A 27,990-nucleotide genomic window follows, 5' to 3' on the forward strand; every position below is an offset into this window, starting at 1 on the left:
CTGCATTTCTTAAGCGTGCAAAGCTCCCACTTTTGGGGTACATAAGGAATGTCGGATTGGCTCCTTAACGTAAACTTAAACGTGGCCTTTGAATAACTCTTTCCTGTGTACAGACGGAGCGTATCTAGTTTATTATTAGTGTCGTGCCCCTGGTTCCATGAAAGTCAACAGCAAATTCCCCTTGATTTTGGGATCCAAGAACTGCCTGTTGTGCACATGTGCAGTGTGAAATACAATTTGCACCATGTGAACCAAAATCCACTTTGGTTTTCTAGTGAGAATGAAGATTCAACACATGACAAGGAGAAACAGGCAGGTTGAGAGCCATGTAGTATTTTTGATCCATGAGTACGACTCCCATTGACATTCATGAGAGCTGTGCATTTGCAAACTGATACTGTAGCTGTCAGGTAATACCAGAAATTCATCTGTGCTTATGGTTATACAGCGGCCCTTGGGTGAAGGAAGCCTGAGCTCCATCTAGCCTGGTTGGCAAATCTGTTCGGTAATTAACAAAAGATGCACCTCTTCCCCTCCCACCCCCACCCCCAATTCCCAGCCATACCCTCTCCCTGTTTTGGTTAAATGGTTAGAGTGCTGTCAAACCCACATGTGCTGAACTTGCAGAATACCATAGAGCAGACAGGCCAGACAGTCCCTCTCCCAGGTCACGAATGAAAGCTGGTCGCTGACATCATTCTCTCCACTCCTAATACATCTGTAATGACATTCAACGGGGCAGCAAGTCTCTCAAGGATGCGTGCAGCTTAGCAGGTGCAGCCCTAACCACAGCTGGACTCGTTCACAGATCTGGCCACTTGGAGGTTACTGGGTTTTTCCCTTACACCATTCCTCCTCTAAGAGAAAATCTCATGTGAGATCCAGCCTGCTTTTCATTAGTAGGAACCAGACAGAGCAGGCTGCCTTCAGGCAAAGGTGACGTAACACTCTGTGTGCAGGGTATATGCCAGTTTAACCCTTTCCGTTGGGAATTGTAAAATGTTCAGCTTTGGCCGGACTTTGCTGCCAGTGAAGTTGGCCGTTAACTTCAATGAGAGCAAAGTTAGCCCAAGCCTGAGCTCCTTGAAAATCCCACCCTAAAGATTTCTGGGCTGTGTATTTTCTGTGGGCTAGAGGGTAACACACAAGACATTTCAGATATTTAAGGAAATAGGTGTGATCCACCCAGTACCAAATAATGTTGACACTTACTGAGACTCTTTGCCAGATGATCCACCACACCCACAGCTCCCGCCCATGGGAGGCCTTTACTCTGAGCACCTTTGGAATCAATCCTGTAAACAGACGTGTACTTTAAACTGTTTAATTCAGAGCGTTTATTGAGATGCAATTGTATATTTCAGTGCTCCATCCAAAGTGAGTAGTCCAGGGTTTGAGTTTAAAACCCCACCCAAACAGAGTCAGATCTACTGATTAGCTGAACCAAAACCTCAGCTATTAAGGACAGGCATTATACCCTAAACTAGGGAATACCTGCTCTCCTCTTTTGTGTGACATGATTATGGATGATAGTTTCAAACTTGACCGAAGAAAACCGTGAGAGTGGGGAGAAATGCAAAGTCTTTAGGAAACTAAACTAAAACACCAAATAGCAACTTTGTTAAAACTGATGAATCTTCACTTCCCCTCCTCCAGACAGTTGAGACGCATTCCAAGTGCAGAATGGCCGCCATCTTAGACCCCATTTCAGTGATGGTGAGCAATCCGTGATCCTCTAATGCCTCGCACCTCATGTACCGCAGGTTCCCTGTCCGAAGAGCCATTCAGAGCTCCCAGTAAGAAGCTGAGCAAAAATATGAAAATCCATTTTCAATTCCTATCAATCCAATAGATACCATGGATATTTTATCAATAATAGGATTCTTATTGATTTTTTTTTTGTGAGAACTATAGGCACCCCAGGTTATTGAGGGCCATAAGCTCCCCTTGATTTTTGTGCAGAATGCTCATTGAGAGCTGTGTGTCTGGAACAAGGGTAGAATACAACCTTAACCTTATCTATCACCTGCTTTCTGACTTCACAACTTATACAAAAATCTCAGGCCGTGGGAGCACTGAAATTTTAAAATGCTCTATAAAACGTTGCAGAGGAAATCACAGTCTGTCTTGAAAAAGCTGTCTCGCTGCAGGATCTCCGAGTCTGGATAGCTGTACTTTTGAGCAGTCCCTTCTCAACCATATTTGGCTTATGGCTGTAAAGAGGGCTCTGCTTAGAATTCATGGCTTTTAAGGCACTCCATCCTGCCTTATTTCTCTGGGGACATGGAGGTCTGTGGTAGCTTTGTTCTATTTAAAATCCTAATAATGTAAAGCTTATTGAAGCTTCCTGCAAGAAATTAAAAAGAGAATTTTACCGAACTCTTTGTGTTTAAGGAAAAAAAGGGGGGGGGAGGGGAGTGTCTTGCTGCAGGTAGATACAGAGAGCTTCCTGCAAGGTTCTAAGTACCTTAAAATGGAGTTAAGAGAACTCAGGATGTGTCCCGTGCATTGCTCAGTCTCTGAGTGCAGGAATAGATTCTGTCATCTGGAGAAAGGGAAAAAAAAAAAGTTTGGATGATGTTAACCCTAACAAAAAAACAGTGGAATGTTCCCAAATGGATCCTTTTGAATTTTGCATCAAATGGTTCCTATCCTCGCTGAGAATAGTTCTAGCAACATGATATGGAAAATGTCCATTCTGACTCAGTGTGGTTGGAATTTAAGGATCACCTATCTCTGAGATAAAGCAGAAGAATACAGCTGGTGTTTGTTTGCTTAAATGGAGGCAGGTTGGAGATCCCTGCACATCACCAACATAACTACAAGTAGATATTCCTAATTATATTGTGTATATGACATAATGAGCCAGAATCTCCAAATTTTTCCAGTGCTTTTTCAGTGGAAAGTCATTTGGGCCTGCAGATCAGGTAGTTAGATGTCTAATCCCTGTGACTGATTTTTGCAGACACATGTTCTATCTGTTGTGTCAGGAAAATTGCAGGCGCTCTGAATGTTTGGGCCACTGAACCTTGTAGTATACGTGCCTGACATTTGAGTAGGAGTATTTTTAACTCTGATTCCCAGGTTTTAGGTCTGAGATGAGTTATAAAATGATACTGTCCTTTAAGAAAGATGTTCAGAACTTCAACAAAAAAAATCATATTCTTGTTGGGTTTTGTGGTATTACTGTGATTTCCTGTGTTACTAGTACTGCTACTTAGGTTACTGAAAATGAAAATATATTTAAAATCTTGTTCTAAATTTGTTTACTCATATTGGACAATGACGTTAGCTCAATTTTGTTTTCTAGTTATAGTCAGTGGGCCAAATTCTGCTCAGTTATAGAAATGTAATTCCAGGTACCTTCAGGTTTACACCAGCGACAGAGCAGAATTTTGCCTTAGTGTAAATAGGTTTACTACTGATGGAATTTGTTGGGTCTAGTTGTGCAATGATGTAAAATGATGGTGTAACTTACACCATCAGGTACATTTATACCCACTTACGCTGCTTTTCTGACTAAGCTCCATCCGGCATATAATGTACATCCTGGTCTATATGTTTCTCATGCAGCCGTTGCCCCTAGATGGGGTGTGTCTCTTGAAAAGGCAAGAAGCTAAGGGCCGCTTTCTTCAGAGTAAGAAAACTCTAGCTGAATTGTAGAGCACCAGTGACACCCAGTGGCCAGTAAAATTAATCCAAGAATGGTATTCCCTGAAGATATCCCAAGGGATATACCATGATACTTGAGAACAGTCTTTAAAAGAGGTACTCAGAATTGCTGCCGCTAGCTAGCCTTTTTGACTCATCGCTGTCTTTCTTCAGGGAATTGGCTATATTTTGTCCCAAACAATGAAGCACAGTGTTACCATGTAAACAATACAGTTCTGTTTTAACATGCACCTTACCATTTCCTTCTCGTCTTCTTCCTTCTGCAGGTCTTGAAGCCATCGAACCATGCCACCATCCAGAGCATAGTGAGAGCAGTTGGGGTCATCCCTGGTATTCCTGAGCCTTGCTGCGTCCCTGACAAAATGTCTTCTCTCAGCATCTTATTCTTTGATGAAAATAAGAACGTGGTGCTTAAGGTCTACCCCAACATGACAGTGGAGTCCTGTGCATGCAGATAACATCTCAGATGAGCCCTTTGAAATATCTAAATTGAGCTGTTGCTTTTTCTTTTCTCCCCCGCCAATGCATTTCGTTCAAAAAATAGATTGATAAACAAACCTGAATAAGCGAGAAGATACTAAATGGAGATATCCAGGCAGGGGAACTTAAACTTAACTCACTCTGGAATCTGACTGAGAAGTAAGCTTGAGCAACTGGGGCTATTTCTGTTGTAATGGACAAATGAAAAGTGAAATTTACAAAGGACTGTTCAGGATTTTTTGGAACTGGCAGGAGGACAACCTTGATTTATTTTTGTACAAGGCTTTAAAGTGGCAGACGCTGTTCTATTTTTTTTTTTTGGGTCTCTGTTCTTCTAATGACTAATGGGGAGGGAGATTAAGAAATACATTATACATTTGAAGCTAGGCCTTGGGTTACCGAACAGCTCAGCAAGTGCTAAATAACCTGAACAAATCTAACTTATCCTAAGATCCTTAGAAAATCCAACTTAAAAACATTTATTTCCTTGATATGACATCATTGATTTCATGTGTATATTCATTGTTGTTTAGCATTCTTTAGAATTCAGCCATGTGATGTTCCTCCCCTCAGATTAGATAATGTGAGTCCCAGTTATGCTACATGAGAAGTTGTGATGTCACACAGAGAGGCTTTTCTCTCATGCCAGAGTATAGTGGGAAACAACTGACCCAAAAGCCTAGCACAGTGATTTTCAACCTATGGTCCACAGATCCCTGGGAGCCTGCAGATTATGTCTAAGAATGCTGAAGGGAGTCATACCTCCATTTGAAATTTTGTAGGGGTCTGCAAATGAAAAAAAGATTAAAAAATCACCAGCCTAGCAAAATGCAAGTATCAAACTCAGCAACACCGCTGGCTGAATAATGAACAAATATTTTCTCATGTGTGCAGATAGTCCTTAAGCAACTCATAAATGTCTAAAATTGTTACATGAAATTTGCCGAATAATTCTTTATCTGTAGCTTATTTGTATGAACTTCATTGATTTAGTCTGTTAGCTAGTTCTGATTGGTTACAGAGGTCAGGTGGTATTGTTTCCATTCCCTTATTGGATACATGTTGCTTTTAGAATCAAATTGCCAGTTCAAAATTTGCTCAGTGAGAGTTTTCTCTAATAAATACATAAAATGTGGCGTTTCCATGAACATTCCTGCTTGTAAATACATTTGCTAGAACAGCTGAAGAAAGTGAATCCTACGGCCCATAAATGCAGTTGGAGAGATTTCACTTTTTATTGAAGGGAATATATTCATGGAAACATTTGAGGTATTTGCCCAACTCCTCATTTTCAGCAACATGAAACCTAGAAACATGGATGCTTTTGAAAGCGACTGCTGCCAATCAACACTGGAAAGAATAATTTAGTTCATTTAATTTGTTAAAATGTAATTCTGGCCCCAACCTTCCATTTTTTTCGAAACCCATGTCAGTAACTAACTTTGTAAAACTGCATCACTGATCATAAAATATTCACATTTCCTAACAAGGGGACAAATTCTCATAACCGAATCCCTTCACAGCTCTCATGGCAGCTGAGAGCTATACTGCTGTGTTAAGTTTCCCACTGTACTGAAGTCATCAACAAGCAGTTTCAGTGAGTAGACACCTACCTGAAGCTTCAGTGGTGGTCAAGTTAGTTTGAAAACTACCAATAATAATTTACTATTGAGTCATCAGTGCCATCATGTTTGCCAACTTGATATGTGTCTGCAGGTGTGGAGAAACATAGACAAAGTTCCAGTCAAACATCGGTGGGAGTTTTGCTTCAGAAAAAATTGTAGATTAAGTCCTTAATTTGCTATAGGCCCAAAGCTCATTCATTATTGGTATGAATTGGGGCCAGATCCTCAGCTGGTGTAAGCTCAGTTAAACTCCAATGGAGCTATGTCAGTTATGACCGTTTATACAAGTTGAGGATCTAGTTCCTAAAGTCATAAAAATTCAAGTGTTCTGAATTTTGCCCTAGAGGGGGAGTTCCAATGAACTGTAAAAAGAGAGACCAGTAGAAATGTAAGCTTCTAAGACGCAAACCGGGGATGTGCAAGTCCTGTGTTCATAAGCTATGCCTGTGCAAATTCCTTAATATTTGATGCACTTCCATGTGTGGCTGAAGAGTTAGCACTGAAATGTGGTGAGTTGTATCTGAACAATTTGGGGGGGAACCACACGTTTTTCTGATGCAAAGGGAAGAAAGATACAGACAGAAAGATCCTTCCTTCACCCAGCAGATTCCTGAATTGCTGCTGGTGGAAGAAAGTGTCTGTCTGTCTGTGAGAGCGAGATCCTGCGGACAGCATAAAGGGAAAGATTTAAAAGGACAGTTCAAAGCACCCAAGTGCCCATATTCTGTGAGGATTACCTTGAACTTTAATCCTGCATCCATTGAAGCTACTGGGAGTTTGCCATTGTGTGCTAGCGGAAGCCAGTCCTGGGTCCTGTGCACTCATCAGCCCTTGCAGAAGTAAAAAGTAGATGATTTTTAAATAAACTCCCTCCCTACTAGCTGCAAAGAAAAAATCCATTTTTTAATCAAAAAAGGTACCTCAATGGCTGCTAACAATAAACCCTGACCAGCTCTAGTCACTAATGATTAGCGAGACTGTCCAAAAGAAAATTGCACAGAGCATTAGTGGGGAGCTGAGTCAGTAGTTCTGATATTTTTCCTTTAGGGTTAGGTGCCAGCTGAAGACAAATAGTTTCTTTCCCATCTCTTCCCATGTAATATTGTTGATGATCATTAGGGGCTAAGTTCTTTATTGTGATATGCACCCACACTTTCCCTTGAAGACAATGCCATTCACCTGTACACGAGGATGGAACTTGTCCTAAATTTGTTTTTAAGTATTGCAATATTTTTCCTTCTACAGGGCAGACAATTTGTGCCACACACTACAGTAGGGATGATTGATTTACCAACAGCCTTCCAGAAAGCCTGCAATTCTAACAGCTCTATATTAGGGAATTGGTATGCAACTGTCTCAGCCAATGTATGTATCTACTTTTATTAGGAAAAAAAGCATTTATTCTTGTTATTAAGGAATGGGGACTATTTTATGCTATTGACGTCATTAACCTGGAATGGAGAAAAATATTATTCTACAGCCAGCCAGAATTTTTTCACAGCAGTTTGGGTGGGGAGGGAATGTTAGAACATTCTTATCCTAGGTTTTATATGTGCTGTGTGTGGCCAAGAGAAAGAGAGTGAACAATAGATTCATGGGCCTAAATCCTGCAACAATGTAAAAGCATCTCAACCAGTTAGGCAGACATACTATAAGTAGGCCAAGACACACAGACTTCTAATAATGATGATGCAAAGGAAGAATATAGCCTTTGTCAACAGTGTAGGGTGTAAGCCTGGAGCCTAAGACAGGAAAGGATCATTGTGTCTGACCAAAAGGATGAGTTTAACCGGGAGGCGTATGCCTCAATGATCAGTGCCCTTTTAACCTGAGTTAAGAACACACCTTCTACCTGCAATGAAGGCATTCCCTCAGTTACACCTGTCCAAGCCAGAGCATCCCCATTAACATCAGTTACTTTGAATTGGCAGAGACATGTAACTGATAGTACAATCTGGCTGCTGCTCATCTGTTTCACAGACTCTCTCTAAACTTACAACTTTTATGTGAGTTTCAGGATTTTGGCCCCATGTTCCATCAGTTCTGTACCTGCAAAAGCAGCCATAAAGAATTCCAAATCACCACAGAAGTGTATTAAAGAAGAAACGGGGCTACAGCAATATAACTGTTCAGTGTACAAACATGAGAGTTGACCTTTACCGGCTCCTAAAAGGAAGTCAAACAGGATTCTCTTCCATAGATTTTTCATATTCAGCAGTACAGCACAGAGCTGGGCTATGACCATGGTTGTTAAGCAATCCAGGCCCTGTTTCTTGCTGTTTCCATTCCTGTCAAATTCTTATTAGGAAAGGCCTTCAATTTTCAAAGGGTTCACAATCTGCTTTTCAAAATGCCATTGCAGTCAATGGTCCTATTGGCTTCTTAAAACCATCCTGATTGAGTCTGTGCAGCACTGTCGAATGGTAGGATTTCATTTATTATCTTTTGATACCTCTTCTGTGGTGCCCCTAATGATTAAGGGTAAAGAAAGTCCTGTCCTGCCGTTCTTATTTATGTGACTAGTCCCACTGACTTAAACAGAAGTCCCAGGGAATGTTTCTTCCTGTCCGAGACTAGTATGGGCCATGGAACCAATTTCCCAGCTGACAGTTGCAGGAAAATCCCAGACCGGAGTGGTTGACACCAGATCACTGTCAGCGCAGTAACTCCATTAAAATTTTAATTCTAGTATTCATTCTGGCATCCCAGCCTCAACCACTATCTGAGGTCCAAATTCTGCTGTCAGTTACTCAGAGTTGCTTAGTGTAACTAAATGCAGAATCCAGACCTAATTAATTATAAGGTCTCAAACTGTGTCCCATGGTGGTATTTTTAAACATTGTGACTTTTAAAACGGGTTACACACAGTTGATGGTGGAAGTGGTTACAGCATCAGTTAGTCTAATGTTTGCAACTCTATTTTGCCTGATTCTGCTCTGATGCTCAATTTCATGGTTTAACTCCATTGACTTCAAAGGTGTTAACTACATCACTGCAAATCGGGTTTAAGTTCAAACTATCATTAAGGAGGAAAAAATAACCATCTCAAACTCTTTCATCAGAGCCACTCCTTTGCTCTCACCTATGTTGACATGCAGACTCTGCAGTCACCCCAGGAAACCCCTCTCTCATTAACAGTGTATAAGTGACATGTTTTGTGCACAAAACTTTCATTCATACTTCTCAATGAAGGTTTCTGAATAAAGCAATGTCTCCTTAGCATCAATACAGACCTTACAATGATTTTCCAAATAATATTAGTCCCCTATTTTATTCATGCTTAGTTTGGTTTGGAGTAACCACTCTGCCCATACTCTGGTAATTCTGGTCATTGGCAAAGGGCTCTGCGTCTCAGCTAACAAATGGCATCTCGTGCTAGCACATTGTTGTTGCAGCTGGCTCAGAACACAAACAAGAGAACAACTTGAGCTACAGCCATACACCTCTTTAGCTGGGTTTGCAAAGCACTCAGTATTGGCCTCCCTCTGCTCCCCTGAAGTCAGCAGGAAAGTTCCCCTGTGGGAGCAGAGTGAGGTCAGTGCCGAAGGCTTGTGAACCACCCTCCACCTTCAGGCCTAAATAAGGAAGCTTATTAGTGCATTACACAGCGTGCAGCATATGAAGCCTAGCCTGCGAATCCAGGCAAGTATCTTTACTCACACAGGAGTAGAGCCAATGAGACCACTCCTCTGTGTGAAGATTTGCAGGAGTGGGTGTCTTTGGAGGCCTGACCTTGTAAGTTACTGAGCATCTGCCAAGAGGTGCTAAGTGCCTCCAAGGCCCCAGTCCCTGTACCAAGGGCCCACCTCCTTAAGTTCCCATCACTTGGGAGATGCTCAGCAGTTTGCCGGGTCATTTTAAAGTATTGACCCATCTTCTTCTTGCAAACAAACCAAACCTTTGTAAATGTTTTTAGTTTAGAAGTTAGTGTGTACAGACAGCGGCAGTAAGTAAAAAAAAAATTACCAAAAAAAGTTATTTGTATATGGAAAAAACTTTCAGATGCTTTTAATTTATTTTATGGCTGTTGCCTTCTTGTCCTTTAGTAATTCCCATCTTTTGATGCTGTTAAGACAAATCAATTTGCACAACAGTTGCAAGATGAAAGGATAGATCCTTGACAAGATCACAAGGGCATGTTGCAGTGATACTGTGAAGGACACATTTCACTACTGATGTATAAGCTTGCCCGCTATGTATCTTTCCCTTCAATAATGGGAATCTCACTACAAACTATGAAAAAAATAAATAAAAATCACTTTGAAATTTCATTTCCTCCTTTTGTACTTGTCTTCCAAGGATTATTTACTCTGCAGTGCTTTATACGTGCAGCACTTGGGAACGCAGCCAACAATTTAGCTAGACATTGCATTCATTAAATGAAGTAAATTATGGCTGGGAAGTGGGCCCTGAATGTTCAGTTAATGGTTAGCTGCTATGACAATAACCACCTCTGTAGTGCGTAGGACCTGATCCACAGCCCACTGAAGACAAGAGGATTGCTTCTATTTCAATGGGATTTGCATCTGGCCTATAACTAGTATGCTGGTATACAGCAATGCACCTGAATGTGATGCAATCCCCAGTAGGTCATGAGAGGCAGTCCAGTTGAGAAGCTCTGGTTAAAGGTAAAAGGGGAGAAAAATAGGGATCTACTATAGAGCTGTGGCTCTGAACCTTTCCAGACTACTGTACCCCTTGCAAAAATCTGATTTGTCTCATGTACCCCAAGGTTCACCTCACGTAAAACCTACTTGCTTACAGAAACCAGACAAAATCAGTAAGTGTGCCATGACACTTCTGAAAAAATTGCTCACTTCCTCATTTTTGCCATCTAATTATAAAATAAATCAATTGGAATAAATTTTTACTTGCATTTCAGTGTGTAGTTTATACTGCTCTATATACCAGTGATGGTATGAAATTTTAGTTTGTACTGACTTTGCAGGTGCTTTTTATGAGGCCTGTTTCAAAAAACTAGAAATATCTATATGAGTCCCTTGTTGAGAACCACTGCTACAAGCCACCAAATCAGGAAGAGGAGGTAGACAAAGTATTTCTTAAACAAAAATATCCCAAACAAGACTTTGTTGATGCTTGATGACAACTACCATGTTGATAGTCAGCTGCGTGCGTGTCCCCCCCGTGTGCTGCCGCGGCTCTGCGCAGATAGCTGGCACGGCAGACTCCGATAAGGTATGAAGGCACCAGGCCAGCTTTACTGCCAAATGAGAGTCTCTTGCTCCCCGCATCAGGTGTCTACAGTTCTGCTAATGCACATATGCTCCCTGACACTGGACAGGCTCAGTCATAGGGGTTTACCACTGCTCCCTAGGCCAGACAGACAACCCCTCAGGAGTGCATTCTTATACACAGGTACAAACAAGTTACACCTCATTCCTGACGTATTGAGGTACAACCCCTCTAAGCAGTAAGGTGCCGCCTATCACCTTGCACACATTGGTTCAATCAAAACAACCCCATCCATCATATTACCCCTTTGCCCCTGTCTTTAGGATGGATCAGCATGTTCCTGCTTATCTGTGTGGAATGTGCGAGTATCGGAGTGTTCTGTTACAATCCTGGCACATGTTTATAGCTCTAGTGTCCAGTACCTTTTAGGTATGGGTGTTTTTGCAACATCAGCCCTTTCCTTGCCAGACTCTGAGCAGGGCCTGCCTCCGGCTCACAGCTTAACGTTGCTTTATGTTACAAAGTCTTAACCATTACTTTAGTTCAGGCAGTAGGCCTCATACCAGGCCTCTCATACAAGGGCTTATGTTTCAGGGCCTCATCTAACTACAGTAGCAATGGGGGACTCGCTATCCAAGTGTCTGGTGGGAAAGTAATATCACAAAATGTCTAATAAGTTCTTGGATATTGGGGCCAACTTTGTTTCAGAAGGGGGAGGAAGTAAGCAAGGGACCGACATTTTAGATTTGATTCTGCCCATGTCAAACTTTAACATAAGCAAAGAACTGGTAGGTAAGATCCCATGGGAAGAAAATCTAAGGGATAAAGGAATTTAGGAGACAATGAGTTTCTCAACGAGATAATATTAATGGCTCATCAAACTATCCCCATGCGAAAGAAAGCTAGGCGGAATAGGCCACCCTGGCTCCATCAGGAGCTATTTAGTGACCTAAAAATCAAAAAGGAATCCTACAAAAGTCAAAATATGGAGAAAGGCAAATAAGCTCTTCAGAAGGGGGTTAGGAGGAAAGAGGACCTAGGGAAGTACAGGCCAATCAGCCTAACTTTGATTCCTGGAAAGATACTGGAACATTACTAAACAATCAATCCATTTGTAAGCACCTAAGGGGTAACAGGGCTATAAGAAATAGCCAGAATGGATTGGTCAAGAACAAATCATGCCAAACCGACCTAATTTCTTTTTTGACAGGGTTACTGGCCTAGTGGGTGGGAGGAAGCAGTAAACATGAAATAAGTTGGTTTTAGTAAGGCTTTTGACAGCAAATGACCAAAATGTGATCTAGATGAAATTACTATAATGTGGGTTTGAAGCTGGTTGAAAGACCGTTCTGAAAGAAGAGTTAAATAGTTTGCTGTCGGTCTGGGAGGATGTATCAAGTAGGGCTCTGCAGGGGCCTTTTCTGGGTCTGGTACAATTCATATTTTCATTAATGATTTGGATAATGGCATGAAGAGTATGCTTATAAAATTTGTGGATGACTCCAAGCTAGGAGAAGTTGCTAATGTTTTGGATTAAAATTCAAAGTTACCTTGACAAATTGGAGAACTGGTCTGAAATCAACAAGATGAAATTCAAGAAACTGCAAAGTACTACATGTAGTAATAAAAAAATTAAATGCACAGCTACAAAATGGGGAATAGTGGCTAGACAATAGTACTGGTGAAAACAATTGAGGGGGTATGGTGGATCAAAATTGAGTATCAGTCAATGTGATGCATTGCAAAAAAGACTAATATTCTGGAGTTTATCAACAGGAATGGTATATGTAAGACACAGGAGGGAATTGTCCTGCTCTGCTCATCACTGATGAGGCCTCAGCTGGAATACTGTGTCCCTTCCAGCCCTACATTTGTAGGATACTATGAATTCACATTTGAAATGAAAATATTGATGAGTTTTTAATAACTGGGCCACATCCAGAGGTTCTCAGGGATTCTGCCTGGTCCTTACACAAGTGCATAGTGTGGGGAGAGCATAAAGAGCCTTCCCCTCCTTCTGTGGATCACAAAGACAGGTAGAATTGCAGTACAAGGACCCCTAGATACCTCTGAGGATCTCCACCACTACCTCACCATACTCAGAATTTCATTGTGCTGGCAAGGGACAGCTCCATTCCACCTCAACGCAGGGTTGTGCCTAGCAGGGAGAGAGCCATTTTTGCGCCTTTTTCAGGTGGGAGGTGCACAGAAACTACGGCAATGCATGACAGCAAAAGCACCTGCAGGTGTAGAAAAACGGAGGATTACAGTGAATAACTTTTGTGCACCTCTTTTGTTTTAGCAATTTCCCATGCCCTCCACAACTGATGCAGCTTATTTTTCACCTGGTCACCACCACCCCACCAGGGGGGAATCCAACCTGTTGTCTTATTGCCCCACAACCCATTACTGATAGAATGAATAAAGGCAGCTGGATGATACAGGACTGTCACTGAATGTCTGGCGGTGTCACATACCCCAGTAAAATTCTAACTCCCAATACCCTCCCGCCAGCTCACAGGCGGATTTCCCTACCCAGCCCAGCCTGACTCCCTCAGCCCAGTACTGGGAAAATTGGTCTGTGTGGTAGCTAATGCTGGGAGTTCATATGTACAAAGCCAGGGTCCTTTTTATACAAGCTATTACAGGTACCACATTGACCAGGTAAGACAGAAATTCATCACTGCAGTAACTTACTGTCAGCTACCAAATCCATTTATATTCCATAAGTACACCTGTTATTGTTGGTGCTTTTATCTGCGACTCCCACTCTTGAGAAATCAAGCACCAGAGAAAGCTCCTCCATACGGTAGCTGGTACCTGCCGCTTTCCTCACAAAGCTCTGCTGGTGCCCACCAGAAAAAACTCTTCCACCAGCATTTCCCTGCAGGCATCCCCAGAGCACAGACTCCAACTGGTAGTCCCGAGTAGTCAGCGACGTTTCAGAATGTGGGCAAAATGTGTATTGGGAAGGAAAATAGATTTTAGAATTAAAATAAAAATCACACTTAGCAGCTTGGATAAGGGCTAGACCCTCAAAGGTACCTGGTCCCCCAAAATAGTTAGGGCCTCAGTACCTTTGAGGCTCTTGGTCCAGGTACCCTAACATTATAAAACAATCAATCAATAACTTCCTAGCAGCATTAAAGTGACTATTTCAATAGCAATGCAGCCAGCCAGCCACCCCTCCAGCATTATAGGAAACATGACCTCAGCCTCCTCCAAAAGCCCTGGTAAACAGACATTCTGCAGCCTGGACAGTTACCAAGTCTGGGCTATTTCAGACCAAGGTGGGAAAGCGAGTTTCAGAGACTTCCCTGCCAGCTGCCCTATGTTTCTGATAAAAAGAGATCTGGCTCAAGAGCCCTGCTGACTGCAGCTATGACAGTATGGAAATAAGGCCTCCAAAGCCACTTTATTTGTGGCCTAAGGCACATCTGAACCTAATCCCGTGAGAGTTAACAACCAGCCAGGACACCTACCCCACTACAGAACAGTTTGACCTGGGCAAGGTGTTGAGTATTTGCAATTGAAACTGCTGGAGCATTGGGCCACTTTACTGGCGTTATCACTAATGTAACTTATCACAGGTGTGGGTTTAGGTGAGCAAGAAAGGGCTTGACCTTTTTATTATTAATATTTATTATTGATTACGTAGGTCAAGAAAGCCCTTGACATTTGTATTGAAACAACTTAATGTGTTGTGTTGTTAGAGGTCTTCTGGCACCACAGTGCAATGTGTAGGGACAGACTATTTATTGAACAACTGGTGTTTTTGTTTAGCAATGCAATATGTAAGCCAATCTACATGGGACTGAATTTTCTCCCCCAGCGACTAAAGAAATAGATTTCACAGCTGTGCCTAATGCTAGCAGGCCAATAATTTAATTGGAGTCTTCATTTCATCTGTTGACATTCCTAGACTACAGCTCTGCATATGTAATGGCTTCTGGCTCAATGCAGTGGATCATCTCTACTGTGAAGTAAGATTTGCCAATAATGGGTGTCAGCTTCAGCTGGTGCAAATCAGTACAACACCATGGGTAAAATACAGGTCCACTGAGGTCAATGGGAGACTTCAATGGGCCCAGGTTTTCACCACAGGGCTACACCAGTTTACGCAAACTGAGGATTGGTCCCAATCTGAGTGATCTCAGATTTGTGAGCTCTATCAAAGGATGGATGATGCCATGCAAATCTAGCTCAAATCTTGTCTGACAGGCTGAATTGCTGTTGAAATGATCCCAGCTGTGGCCCTGTGTCAGGTGACATTGGAAGTGCAAATAAAGAGTTCACATTCTTTGAAGCAAATCACTAACTACCTTTCTCATAGGTGAAAAGTAAAGCTGCTTGTTATGACCCAATGATCACTCCAATACCTTTGCTTTCACGCTCTTGGAACTAAACTGGATACCTGGGGAGTTGTTTTGCACACAATATAGGCAACAGGAATCCTATCTCAGTCCTCTGATTTCTAGAAGATTGAGGAGGGAGTGAAGAGTTGGCACTAGGAAGAAAAGAAAGGCTAATTTCCCCAGCTGCTACAATCCTCTGAACAACTTTTGGTTTTGGTCTCAGAGAAAGTCACTTGCATGGCCAACTAGAGGTAAACCAATGGCTCCCCAACCTTCCAGCCACAAGAGGCTCATGGGGGACAAATTGTAGTTCTCATAAAGTATGGGTGGTGGTGTTTGGGGTCTCAGCAAGACTGATCTTCATTTGGCTCCAGGTGTATTTGAAGGGATGTTTTAGACCCCCTGTCTTCTTGATTAGGGTGCTGTACAGTTAGTCAAAAGGGTAGTAGGTTGCATGGAAATATAAACTGCTCTTAGAAGTGAGATTTTGAACTCCTGGTCTTCACTTTCCCAGCTCAAGGAACTTTCAAACCATGAAAAAGTCAAATATAACCAAAGTTTATACTCTGTGGTGGGATTGCACTATTTCAATAAGATGGCTACAAAATAAAGGTTGAACACGCCTTTTAAAACAGAACTCTCAACTGCAACCTTAACTGTGGTGCTGCTATTGCCACAGCATGGGATTTGTTCATTAATCATGAATCAAAAAATATAAATGAAAAACTATTCTCCCTTTGAGAGAAACATTTTATCTGCCTGTTTTCAGCAGCTCTCTCTCAATAAAACTTAAATCGAGCTCTTGCCTCATATGCGGCAACAGTGTATTTCAAAGACTGTAGGGAAACAACTTTGATCTGTGAAACTTCATATAAAAACCTTCTTCCCTGCTTTATGAAAAGATGCATCCCTCTTTTCAGCCTTGTATTTCACTTTGAGGTTCCTTTTCTGTAAGACAGATCAGAGACTCCAATTCTCATAAACGAGCCTTTTCTAGCAAGCCGCAGGTTAGAGTGATTTCCAAGGGAATTGGCCCAGAAAGTGCTGTGTCTTTTTGAAATATGACTGTGACCGGGGACTGCTGGATTTAATTTAGCATCAAATATTTTTTAGCTCACCACAGTGCTAGCTTTTGTTACTGCTTTTCCCTCTTATTTCTGTTCCCCACAAAACTGCCCCCTGCATTCCATCTGCAGGGAAGAATTATGCAATTTTGGTCACAGTACATTTGACTTCTACAGGATAAAAAAAATTGTTGCACTGCTCAGAAAAGAGACTAAAGGCCAACTCATCAGCGGGTGTAAATCTGTATGGCTCCAGCTACACCATTTATACCAGCTAAGAATCTGGCCAGTAATTAATATCTTACTTTTATATGGCACCTTTTGTCCCCCAAAAGCCTAAACACTGGGCTAAAAAGACTATACACTGGGATAATTTAATTGAGCATGGAAATGCAGCCACCTCTGGGGTGAAATGTGGAAAATGTCCAACAGTCAGTGGATGTAGGCCATTAACATGAATCCAAATAGATACACATGGAATAGATTAATGGCGTTATGCCTACTTATTCCAAGGCTGCAGTTAGCCCTAGGACAAGTAGTAGAGAATCAAACTGAAAATTCTAGAACCCTAACCCTACTGAAGCAACCAAGGTAATTTTAAGGAGGCAGAATGACTAGACTGCAATAATCATTGGTTCACTTTAAAGTAAAAAAACCCAAGCCTCCCCCATGGCTGTGCTATTCTGCTAAAGCCAGAGAGGAGGAGGAGGAGGAGCTGGTTGATTGAGCCCTGTACTAGTTTCCTGAGTATTTTGGTTCTATTCCTTTCTCTGTCTCAGGCTTCCTCAAGGACCCTGGGTAAGTCACTTAGGGTCAGATTTTCAAAGATACGTGGGCACCCAAATACCTGCTATCTGCATCTCTAGGGGATAAATCTACTGCTGAAAAAATCAGGTTTTTAGTCTCTAGCTCAGCTCCCTATCTGCAGAATGGGGGTACTTCACCTCAAAGGAGGATTGAGAGCACCTCAGCTAATTGGGATAATATCTACCCACAGGTAGCATGTCAGTAGGCTGGAAGAAAGGAGTCTCTGGTCTCTTGGCTGCTTTTTGTTCTCAGCTTATGGTTGCAACTTTGTAGGATCCTCAGCTGCTTCTGGGTGTTTAGATTGCTTTCTCAGCTGTGCTTAGGGACCCATGATTATATCCTCTTCTTTCAGATAGGGACCCCACCTCAGTCCTGAATGCCTTGCTTGCCTCCAGCCTGGGTCAGAGCAACACTCTCTGAAGTTACAACCGCTTGTGAAAAATAAAGAGCTGCACCTGGAGACTGCTCAGAAACTCCATCTGGTGCAGAATACATCTGGCATTTCCCCACAGAGCAGCTTACACCCGTGCTCCAGTATCAGCCCAGGTTTCCAGCTAAACTCCAGCTGCAATCCAAGGTATTGATTTTGAACTACAGGAGCTTTGTAGTGTGGGTTGCCTGACTTCCTCCCTCTTTGTGTTTTAGCTTAGTTGAGATAAGCTGGGGCACACCAGCTGAGGGTTCCCTAAAGTGTTTCTCTGAAGGGAAGCATTCTCAGGGGAGGGTCTTGGGCTTGGCATTTACTCTCCCTCTGTTCCCAACAGAGGCGGAGTTCGCTGATCTTCAGGTCACATTATTGACCTCCCCACTCCCATTTATATAGGTCGACTTGTATTGGTTTTAGAGGTTTCATATAGATCTGTAGCACTGGATAGGGGGATTTTATAAGCTGAAGGAAATTAGTACAAAAACAGCTGGCTGCCACCATCTGAATTACTCCAGGTCTTTCCACACAACATCTACTGCTTTGAACCTCTTGCCTGAACTAAACTAGTTGAAGTTAGAAGGAAACAGATCAATTATGTACAAATTAGACAAAATCCAAGTTTCCCCTGGCTCCTTTGTCAGGGGAAGTGTTTACTATTCTGAGATTTAAACCTGCCTGCTTGCATAACCTTGCATGGCAGAAGGAGAGGGATTCTTTACATTCAAATCTACATTTATTTAAACTTTCCTTCTGCCTCAAAGTGATTTGGCTTTGGTGGCTAACTTTCATGCTCAAAACATCTATTGCATTCGCTTGTGCTGTAGGGGACTGAGTTAAGTGTGGGTTTCACTCCACCTGCAAGTGCTGATGACCCCTGTCCCTTTCCAGTTATCTTCAATAAAGCATTGAGCCAGGTTTTCTATTTCACTTCTCAGAGTAGCAGCTGTGTTAATCTGTATCTGCAAAAAGAACAGGAGTCCTTGTGGCACCTTAGAGACTAACATTTATTAGAACACGACCTTTTGTGGGCTACAGCCCACTTCATTGGATGCATATAGTGGAAAATACAGTAGGAAGATATATATACACACACAGGGAACATGAAACAATGGGTGTTACCGTACACACCATAAGGAAAGTGATCAGTTAAGGTGAGCTATTATCAGCAGGAGAGAAACTATTTGTAGTGGTAATGAAAATGGCCCATTTCCAGCAATTGACAAGGAGATGCAAGGAACTTGGGGGAGGAAATAAGCACGGGGAAACAGTTTTACTTTGTGTAGTGGCCCATCCACTCCCAGTCTTTATTCAAGCCTAGTTTGATGGTGTCCAATCTGCAAATTAATTCCAATTCAGCAGTCTCTCATTGGAGTCTGGTTTTGAAGTTTTTTTGTTGTAATATTGCGACTGAGGTCTGCAATCGAGTGGCCAGGGAGGCTGAAGTGTTCTCCAACTGGTTTTTGAATGTTATAATTCTTGACGTCTGATTTGTGTCCATTTATTCTTTTAAATAGACTGTCCGGTTTGGCCAATGTACATGGCAGAGGGGCATTGCTGGCACTTGTCCTTTCACGTGCAGGCAGCACAATCACCACTAGATGGAGTGCAGTCCTGAGGAGTCAGACCGACCTGCTAGATAGAACAAAACATCAGGATACTGTTTAGTCTGATTAATACTAGTGTGTAGATTACAGCAGTATCTGGTCCAGTTTTTAAAGTGCTATATAATAGCAACAGCCGTTATGATAGAGAGGCCCCAGGCCACAAAATTCAAACTTTTAGTTTAAATACCCCAGCCTGGGGATGCTCAGCTCTGCTGTCATGGTTTTGGCTATTTGTAAAATTCAGATTCCTAGCCAGATCTGTTTTTTCTAACATTCACCACAAAGCTCAAGTGTGCTCCAGTCAGGGGGGTTGACTCAGACCTATCACTAATTATAATGGTGTTCAGGATGTTGGTGTCCTTGTCTTGCCTTTATTCAATGCAGTTGTCTTACTTCATAACTAAAATATTTGCCTGGGGCTCCCTTTTGCTGTCTTTAATTTGTATTGGTCACCCAGACTTTTAATGAACACGGACGTTTGATTTCTGATGTACTCTGCTGTTTGACATGCTATGTGTTAATGCAACTTTTATGCTATGCTGATTGTTACTCGTTTGCATGCAATTTTTTTTAAATAAATCTTTGCTGACCATTTTAATGCAACAATTTTATTACAATTGTTGAAATGGCAAACAGCCCACAGAGATATCAAAGGAGCCTTGCAAAATGTAACCGTATCTTTTCACACTTAACTACTAGTGCTGTTTTTCATATTCAACTATTCTTAAATTATTAATTTCGTATCAAGCCTTTCAGACACTTTGAAGCAAAAAACATTGTCAAAAAAAGAAAGGTGCAGTTGAGACCTGCACAAAGGGCTAACTTGTGAGCCACTGAACCACACAACTCGGGAGAGAAAAGCAATGCAAGACACCCTCATACCTTCTTGCATAATGGATAAAGCAGTGGCCAACAGTCCCACTCCTGTGCCGTTAGGTGGGGACTAGACAGACCCTTGACTCAGACTTTAAGGCCAGAAGAGACCATCATGATCATCTAGTCTGGCCTCCTGCACATTTCAGGCCACAGAACAACTCCTGTAATAGACCCCAACCTAGGACTGAGTTACTGAAGTCCTCAAATCATGGTTTAAAGATTTCAAATTACAGACTCCACCATTTACACTAGTTTAAGCTAGGGGCACCATCTCAGATTGGGAGAGGGCAACTTTAAGTATGATTCCAGGGGCTACTGAAGCACCTGAAAACTAGCTTTTTTTTTTGCAGATAACTTAGATTCAATGCTCCTGTTAGCTAATTTCTAATTCCTATATAAAGACAATTAAATATTAGACCCGCTCAGCTCTAATGCTAACATGTTCTGACATCTTGTGGCAAGTCCCTTAAGGGATACTGGTTAGGGTTAAAATGTTAATGTATCTTCTTACTTGGTTACTAAGTCTTGTATTCAACAACTTAAACAATTGTAGAAAAATGTAGATTCCTTTCCATCATTTAGGCTACTTACATTTTGCAGTTCCACAAGCTTGGAACAGATAATTTACCTTTTGGAAACATCCTACTAGGGCAAGACCCCATGAGTTTATACTGCATCTGCCTGGGGCTCCCCCTAACACAAATAATAAAAGACAAGAAAGGGACTTAAAACAGGGGTGAAACTGACACTTTCAAGTCACTTTCACTCTGTTTAAAGGCTAGTTACTTTCCAGCAGGCTCTTAAACACACCACTGCAGTGATTGACTTGCAGTTCTCACAGGGGACTATTTAAAACCGACCACCAAGAACATGCCACCTTTTAAAGTTGAAGAAAAAAATTGGGTCTTGAAGCCAGTTAGGTTTTTTGCCCCTACTGCTCCCCCTGGAAGGCTGTTCAGGAACTTCACTCCTCTGAACCTTTGTCTAATTTCAAACCTAAACTTGCTGGCCAGTTTATATCCATTTGTTCTTGTGTCCACATTGGCACTTAAATTAAGTAACTCCTCTCCCTCCCTGGTATTTATAGAAATCAATTTACCCTCAGCCTTCTTTTGGTTAGGTTAAACAAGCCAAGCTCTTTGAGTCTCTTCTCAGAAGGTAGGTTTTCTATTCCTCAGATCATCCTCGTAGCCCTTCTCTGCACCTCTTCCAGTTTGACTTCACCCTCGAAACATGCATGACTAGAACTGCACACAGCATTCCAAATCATGTCTCACCAGTGCCTTGCATAATAGCAACAACACTTCCCTCTCTTCTGGAACCACTGCACCTGATTCCTCCTAGGACTGCATGAGCAGCTCATAGTCATCCTATGATCAACCAACACCCCCAGCTCTTTCTCCTTCTGTCACTTCCAACTGATAAATCCCCAGCGTATAGCAGAAATTCTTGTTAGTCCCTAAATGCATGACTTTGCACTATTAAAATTTCATCTCATTTCTATTACTCCAGTTTTCAAGGTCATCCAGCTTGAGAGATATTCTGGTCCTCCTCCAGCCCCCAGAGCACCCCTCCCCAGTGCACTAGCCAGCACAGCTGAGTGAGGGGGAAAATGCTCACACAGTTTACCGTCCCTTGGGGACAAGGGGGAAAAGCAGGATTGGGAATGTGACCCTGCTCCTGGGGCAATTAGAAGGTGCCAATCTAGCCCAATGAGAGCTAGATCAGACCTAAACCAGCACTCAGTCATTCAGATAGCCACAGGTGAGTTTGTGAATGTGGTGGTGGGGGGGTGTTGGGGGAGGGAAGAAATCTAACTTTCATACATGCTGAGAGAAAATGGCAAAGGGCTGAAATGGGGCAATTGTTGTGTCATGTTACAATGAATAAAATAGGACAGGCCTCCTTAAAGACGGAGAAAGAGGTCATTATCTGTCATAACACAACAACTAGTTATTTATCAGCGTGGGAGAAACAAGACATTCTTGTGCCACCTTGATTAGAATCAAGGCCCCACATGGAACATTACCTAAATCTTATTGCACGACACCCACCAATTTAGGCAGCAGAGTCAGGGCCGGCTCTAGGCACCAGCGCTCCAAGCATGTGCTTGGGGTGGCACTTTCCAAGGGACAGCACTCCAGCTCCTTTTTTAGCTTGGGGTGCAAAAAGCCAGGAGCAGGCCCTGAGCGGAGGTGAGCAGCACTGGTGGGGGGCACGGGGAGGGCTGCAGGAAGGAACCCGGGGGGGGGCCAGAGGAACTGCTCCCCCTCCAGCTCACCTCCACTCCACTGCCATCTGCTCCGCCGAGCACACCACCGCTCTGCTTCTCCCCCCACCCGCAGGCTTGCCGTGCAAATCAGCTGTTTTGTGGCAAACCTGGGAGGGAGGGGGGAGAAGGAGAGTGGCAGCAGCGCGCTCAGGGGAGCAGGCGGAGCGGAAGTGAACTGCGGCGGTGTGGGGCACGGGGATGGCCACAGGAAGTAACCCAGTGGAGCAGAGGAACTGCTCCCCCCCCCAGCTCACCACCGCTTCCTCCCCCGAGCGCGCTGCTGCTCCACTTCTTCCTCCCTCTCTGGGAAGCCTGGGAGGGGTAGGCGGGGAAATGCAGCGTGCCCAGGGGAGGAGGCGGGGATGGGGATTTGGGGAAGGGGTTGGAATGGGGCAGGGAAGGGGCAGAGTTGGGGGCGGGGCTGGGGAGGCATGGGAAATTTTTTTTGCTTGGGGCAGCAAAAAACTTGGAGCTGGCCCTGAGCAGAGTTAATTATGGAAACAAGGCCACAACTCCAGGAACTCCCTATTGCAGCTGTGCAAGCCTCCATTAGCCCCACAAATTCTGAAGGGGGCAGTAGCAACACAGTGACAGCTGCTCTTACCTTACACCTAGACGATGGACGCACATAGCTAATGAGAGTGTTTGTTATGATTCCCCATAGTCAGGAGAGAAGCGTTACTAAGGGTGAAATATAAGTTTACCACAAGAGGTGCCATCTCAAAGAAGTCCTAGAGACACCAGATGAACCATTGTGGAACATGAGTGGACAAAAGACACATTGTGCCATCCACACTCATGAAGAGGAGACAGTGCACCCTGGTCCCAACACAGTTTGAACAGTGGGGAAAGGGAATAAAAATCCCTGACTAGAAGGAAATGTGTCATTGTGCAGCTTTGAATTTGGAGAGGGCCATATTGCCAAACATAAGAGTCATGGGGCAAGCACACCCCATCCCCTTTTGGGGCAGGGTGAGGATTATTATTTCCCCACAGCTAAGTCTGTGTGATCATCCCTTGCCTCGGGATAGCATGGCCTAGGGGCAAAAGGTAATGTAACGGCCCTCTCCAGTAGGGCTGCAGGGCCTACTGGCCAATGAAGTGGATTGCCATGGGGGGAGGGGGCAGCTGGCAGCCAGGTACGGGGGCCCAGGCCCTCCCTGCTCCACCAGGTCACAGCTCAGGGCCCTGGCAGTGGCAAGTGCACTCACCACTAGGTTAGTGGGGAGCTGGCAAAAATGCCCTGACAGCACCCAGCACAATGAATAATTTCCACTGAGCCACTTCCTACCCTGTCCCTGGTGTAATGGTCCTGGCATCTCCAAGGTCTTTGGGATCTTCTGCCTCTGCAGCTCCATCACTCCTGGGACGTCTGCAGGAGCTTGGGTATTCACCCAGGTGTCAACATCTCTGGCTTCCACCATCCAGGGTCTCAGCAGTTCCCAGGCTGGAGCCTACAGCATGCATCCTCACTCCTGGGCAGTCAAACCAGAATGAGCTGAGCTGCTCCCTTTTATACCTGGTCTCCAGCCCGAGCATGCCCAGCAGGGCTGAGGGGGCATGGCTTACCCGGCTCAAAGGGTGGGGTTAACCCTTGCAGTACCAGTGTGGGGCAAGCACGTCCTGCCACAATAATCAAGGGCTCCCCATCCTGCTTATTTTGGGTTAGCCCTAAGAGACATATAGAGCTTGCACATTACGGCAGCCTCTATTGCTTTTTGAAACCTAAGGCTGTAACTTATTTATTTATTTATTTAACCTTGTAAATAACTCATATCTTTTTCCTAGTTAATAAACCTGTAGGATTGGCTATAGGTGCTGTCTTTGAGCGATCTAAGGTGCAATTGACCTGAGGTAAGTGACATCCTTTGGGACTGGGAGTAACCTGACTATTGTTGTGATTTTTGGTGTAAGGGACCATCTCTCACGAAGGCAGGCTTGACCGCAGGGCCCAAGGGGACTGTCGGTGACTCTATGTTAAGTGCTTGAGTTGTTCACACTTGATATTTGGGCGGTAAAATCTAAGTATAGAACTCACAACCAGTTTGGAGTTTGCACCCTGGTCTGTAATAGTCTGTCCGGAGGTTGGTGCCCACGTTCGTGAGACACTCCAGACACATCCTTCCCCTGACTTCAGTGGTAAAGCTCAGAGGAAACTCTCTCTCTTGGTCTTCCTGCTGCCTTTGATCTGGGAGGATCTGCCTTTTATTGCCTCCAGCTGAGTTCTTGTAAGGGCAGCAGCACAGGAACCCTACTGCCATTTCCATTGCTAGGGAGCCATGGAACAAAGGAACAGATTAAGACAGGAAGATAAAATGGCAAAGTGGCTCAGAAGCAGGAGGAAGCAATGTGGATTTGTGCATTAACTCCATGCTACGTATTTGGCACTTTGAAATATGGAACTTCAAAATATCTATTTTCACCGCATTTCTCTGGCATTGTGAAACTATCTGGGCCTGATTTCACCTGCACTACTGTGGTTTTACACCAATGTAACTGCGTGGTCCATTAGTGGAATTAAGCCAATTGTTTTCGAAATTCCAATGTCCACAGAGCCATGAGTGTTTCAATGACACTTATCAGATACATTTCTTGGCATTAAAGAATTGGGGGATGCTTGAACTGGCTAAGCCAGCTGTAATTCTGTGCCCCTTGTCCTCTGCCCTGGGGTTATTCTTAATGTCACACACGTATTTCTTATTTTAAATTTTTTAGCAGCTCAGCAATGGTTCTTCAGAGGACTTGGAGAATCTGGACACCGAATGCTCTGAAGGAGTAAATGGATTGGGCCTGATCTGGTATTGCCTAGATCCCAAACCAGATGCTCAACAGGATGCCGAGAGAGAAGGGATGCTTATTCTGTAGGCCGGTATGATCTAACATTGAAGAAGAAATATGGTGTTAAGCCTGTGCAAGGCAGTAAACAAGAAGTGTGCAATTGTGGAAGGCATCAGGCACTGCTGGGGAGAGATGTAATCTGAGGGCTGCCCGGGGTGTCATAGATGTCCCCAGCCGGAGGAGCCATGACTGTGTGAACTGGATTGTAGATGATGTGAACTGTAAAATCAGAGTAGTGGTAATTTGTGCTTTGGGGATGTTTTAAATATTCTCATCCCACTGGGACACCCACTGCAGTGCCTCTGTTTAACCCAGGAACATTTAGCTCAAGGGGCAGAGCTGGTGGACCAAGTGACAGAGGCAGAGATCCCAGACAGAGTGTTCAGTGAAATAATCAAACCGACAGAGGGAACAGAGTTAGTGTCAGAAATGTGAAGGCCAGAAGTGCCCATTGTGACCATCTACTCTGGCCTCTTGCATTATCCAGGGGACAGTTTCACCCAGTGACCCATAGCTTGTGGCTGGGTTACTGTCTGTATTTTGGAAAGAGCCAGTCCTGAGGGAAAGCCGGGAAGTGACAGAGAATCCATTGTGTCCCTTGTTCTTGCAGAAGGCTGGTGCAACTGGCTCTGGCGTGGGAATGGCCGAGTCCTTCTGGGTCCATGTGTCTGAAAACACCCTGCCCTGCACCTAGGTGCTAAGTTCCCAGGTGCTGGTTTTTCTACATCAGGAATATTCTACTCCCGGATGAGGCCCCAAAGTTGATAAATGTTGAGTTGTCCATTGTAACCCTGAAGTTCCCACCCCCCACAAAGTGTATTTACTACATCAGGCCTGAAAATCAGGCTTTGCCCTTGTGCTGGTTCTGTCCAGGGCTAAATTTTCCCCAGCCTGAGCAGCAGGGAGAATTCACCAGCACGGGCCTTGAGCAAACTCCCCAGAGAACCTGTTGTTGAGTCTGAGAGCCAGTCTGCTGCGTGGGGCTGGCAGAGTGGGATGAGATCAGAGGGGTTCCCGATGGACGAGCCTGGACCTTTCAAGGTGGAGGGTGGGTCCCTCTCATGCAGGAGTGGCACTATCCTCACCTGGGGAAGCGAGGGCTCTAGCTCCAGAGCCAGGGATCCACTGCCACCCCCTGGCAGAGATGGGGAGCAGAGTATTGGCGCTGGGCAAGGTCATTCAGGAAACCAGTGGCGGAGGGGACAGTAAGCCCATCTCCATGAATGCCAGGCCCCACCAGTAACCCCCAGCTCACCTTCCTTCTCACACTGCCCGCTATGTCCCCCAAGGGTGGGCCCTGGGGCCTGGTACCCAGCTCCTCCTTGCCTGCCTGGAGCTGTCTAACCCAGAGAGTTCCCCTTCCAGGGAAAGGGCAGACTGGGGCGACTCGGACGGACTGGAAGTGTCCCAGGGTGTATGGGGGGAGGGGCAGTGGTCTCCGAGCTTAGGGCAGCACTGGAATGTCCAGAAGAAGCCCACGGTCCAGGACTGGACTTAGCACAGGACACTGGGGGAAGGAGCTAAACAATAAAACTAAATACCTGCCTAAAGTGTGTGGGAGGTAACATGACATGGCTTCTACTTTGCTTCCCCAGCTGGGTTCCGACATCCCTGCGGAGAAACGAGCCGGTAGCAGATCGTACCCTCCCAGGCTGGGGCTAGAGAGGGCTCTGAAGGCAAATTTACATTCGGACTCACCTACAGAATTTGTCGTCCCTCTGCTGTGAGACTCCCCCGACACACAGACAAATGGAGACTGAAGAGCATGTTGGATGGAGTCATCTGGCTCGGCCTGGCCTCAGCTCTTTATCCGTTTAGATTCAGGAACAGTTAAGGCATCTGTTGGTTGTTTCTAAAGCACAGGGGTGCTCTCTGGACTGAGCGCAGATGCCAAAAGCCAGCCCGGGGAGGTCGCTGGAAGGACCTCCCCCAGCCAGACGTGGCAGCAGAGAACACACCTGGATAAATGAGGTGGTACAGAAAAGGGAGGGGAACCTGGGACTGTCCAGGCGGGAGTCAGGGCTGGGACTGGTAGCAAGGAAGGATTCACCTGAGGAGGTGACATCAGTGAGGAGGAAACTACCTTGCAGGTTAGCTAGAAGCAGTGATAGCTCCACCTCAAGTAAACATGGTCAGAGACCCTCTCCCGTGGATGATGGCTCTGGGGAAGAATAGGCAGCTTAGAAGTAGCGTGGTGCATAGAAGGGCACAGCCAGTGCAGGTCATTGCATGCGTGAGGATTGGACAGCTCAGGAGACAAGGAGGGCTGAGATAGGCTGGGAGACTGTGCACTGAGTGACTGATGCAGAGATGGGACCTGCTGAAGTCATAGCAGGGAGCAGAGCATGTAACCCACAGGGGGGGAGCAACCAGTAGCTGAGCGGGGGGAACAGAAAGTGAGTGGCAAATGGATGGAGGGAGTTTTCTACAGGGAGTCCTTAGCCGGAAGGGAATTTGCTGCCTGTTGATTGGACACGTGACTCCAAAACAAGCCCCTTACAAATAAAGCTGGGGGAAGGACGGCTTGTTCGATTTGCTGGCAATTTTGGCAAACTAAAAACAGGTTTGTTTGGGTAGACAAAACAAAGTAATGGGTATGAATATTGGTGAATCAAAAAACCAAACACATTTCACTCAAGTCGAAACAAAATATTTTGCTTTGATGTTTCCGAACAATATCATTGCTGTGTTTTGGATCACTGGAAAGTGTTGAGGAAACGGGACATGACTTCACAAATAGTTTCAGGTTGAACAAAACAGCATTTTTCAATAAATAA

The 27,990-nt window shown here is 44.2% G+C and overlaps 1 protein-coding gene and 3 long non-coding RNA genes across 21 annotated transcripts in view; 2 read left to right on the forward strand and 2 right to left on the reverse strand.

Moving 5' to 3' along the window:
* BMP3 (bone morphogenetic protein 3) overlaps window positions 1-10,048 on the forward strand; it is a 28,355-nt gene extending 18,307 nt beyond the window's left edge. For both annotated transcript variants that reach the window (XM_039542181.1, XM_039542182.1), the window contains exon 3: window positions 3,939-10,048. In XM_039542181.1, coding sequence (XP_039398115.1) covers window positions 3,939-4,130 — 192 coding nt within the window. In that variant the 3' untranslated portion in view covers window positions 4,131-10,048. The remainder of the gene's footprint in view (window positions 1-3,938) is intronic.
* LOC120406953 lies at window positions 669-14,345 on the reverse strand. Of its 13 annotated transcripts, none has more exons than XR_005599692.1 (8): window positions 13,668-14,345; window positions 13,038-13,210; window positions 6,515-6,607; window positions 5,766-5,862; window positions 4,915-4,938; window positions 3,909-4,057; window positions 2,468-2,545; window positions 669-1,804 (listed from the first exon to the last, which is right to left on the reverse strand). It is a non-coding gene; the product is annotated as an uncharacterized LOC120406953 (long non-coding RNA). The 13 variants fall into 13 exon arrangements; XR_005599691.1 differs by having other exon boundaries at window positions 3,909-4,114; XR_005599690.1 differs by having other exon boundaries at window positions 4,824-4,938.
* Window positions 14,346-15,300: 955 nt separating this feature from the next.
* On the forward strand, window positions 15,301-27,660 carry LOC120406457. 5 transcript variants are annotated; one of them, XR_005599288.1, is made up of 6 exons: window positions 15,301-15,576; window positions 17,549-17,773; window positions 24,164-24,229; window positions 25,091-25,244; window positions 25,824-25,922; window positions 26,809-27,660. It is a non-coding gene; the product is annotated as an uncharacterized LOC120406457 (long non-coding RNA). The 5 variants fall into 5 exon arrangements; XR_005599286.1 differs by lacking the exon at window positions 25,824-25,922 and having other exon boundaries at window positions 25,091-25,445; XR_005599287.1 differs by lacking the exon at window positions 25,824-25,922.
* LOC120405813 lies at window positions 18,327-23,839 on the reverse strand. The gene is made up of 2 exons (XR_005598905.1): window positions 23,667-23,839; window positions 18,327-18,582 (listed from the first exon to the last, which is right to left on the reverse strand). It is a non-coding gene; the product is annotated as an uncharacterized LOC120405813 (long non-coding RNA).
* Window positions 27,661-27,990: the final 330 nt, after the last annotated feature.

Source organism: Mauremys reevesii, linkage group 5, assembly GCF_016161935.1.
Source record: "Mauremys reevesii isolate NIE-2019 linkage group 5, ASM1616193v1, whole genome shotgun sequence".
Classification (NCBI taxonomy): domain Eukaryota; kingdom Metazoa; phylum Chordata; order Testudines; family Geoemydidae; genus Mauremys; species Mauremys reevesii.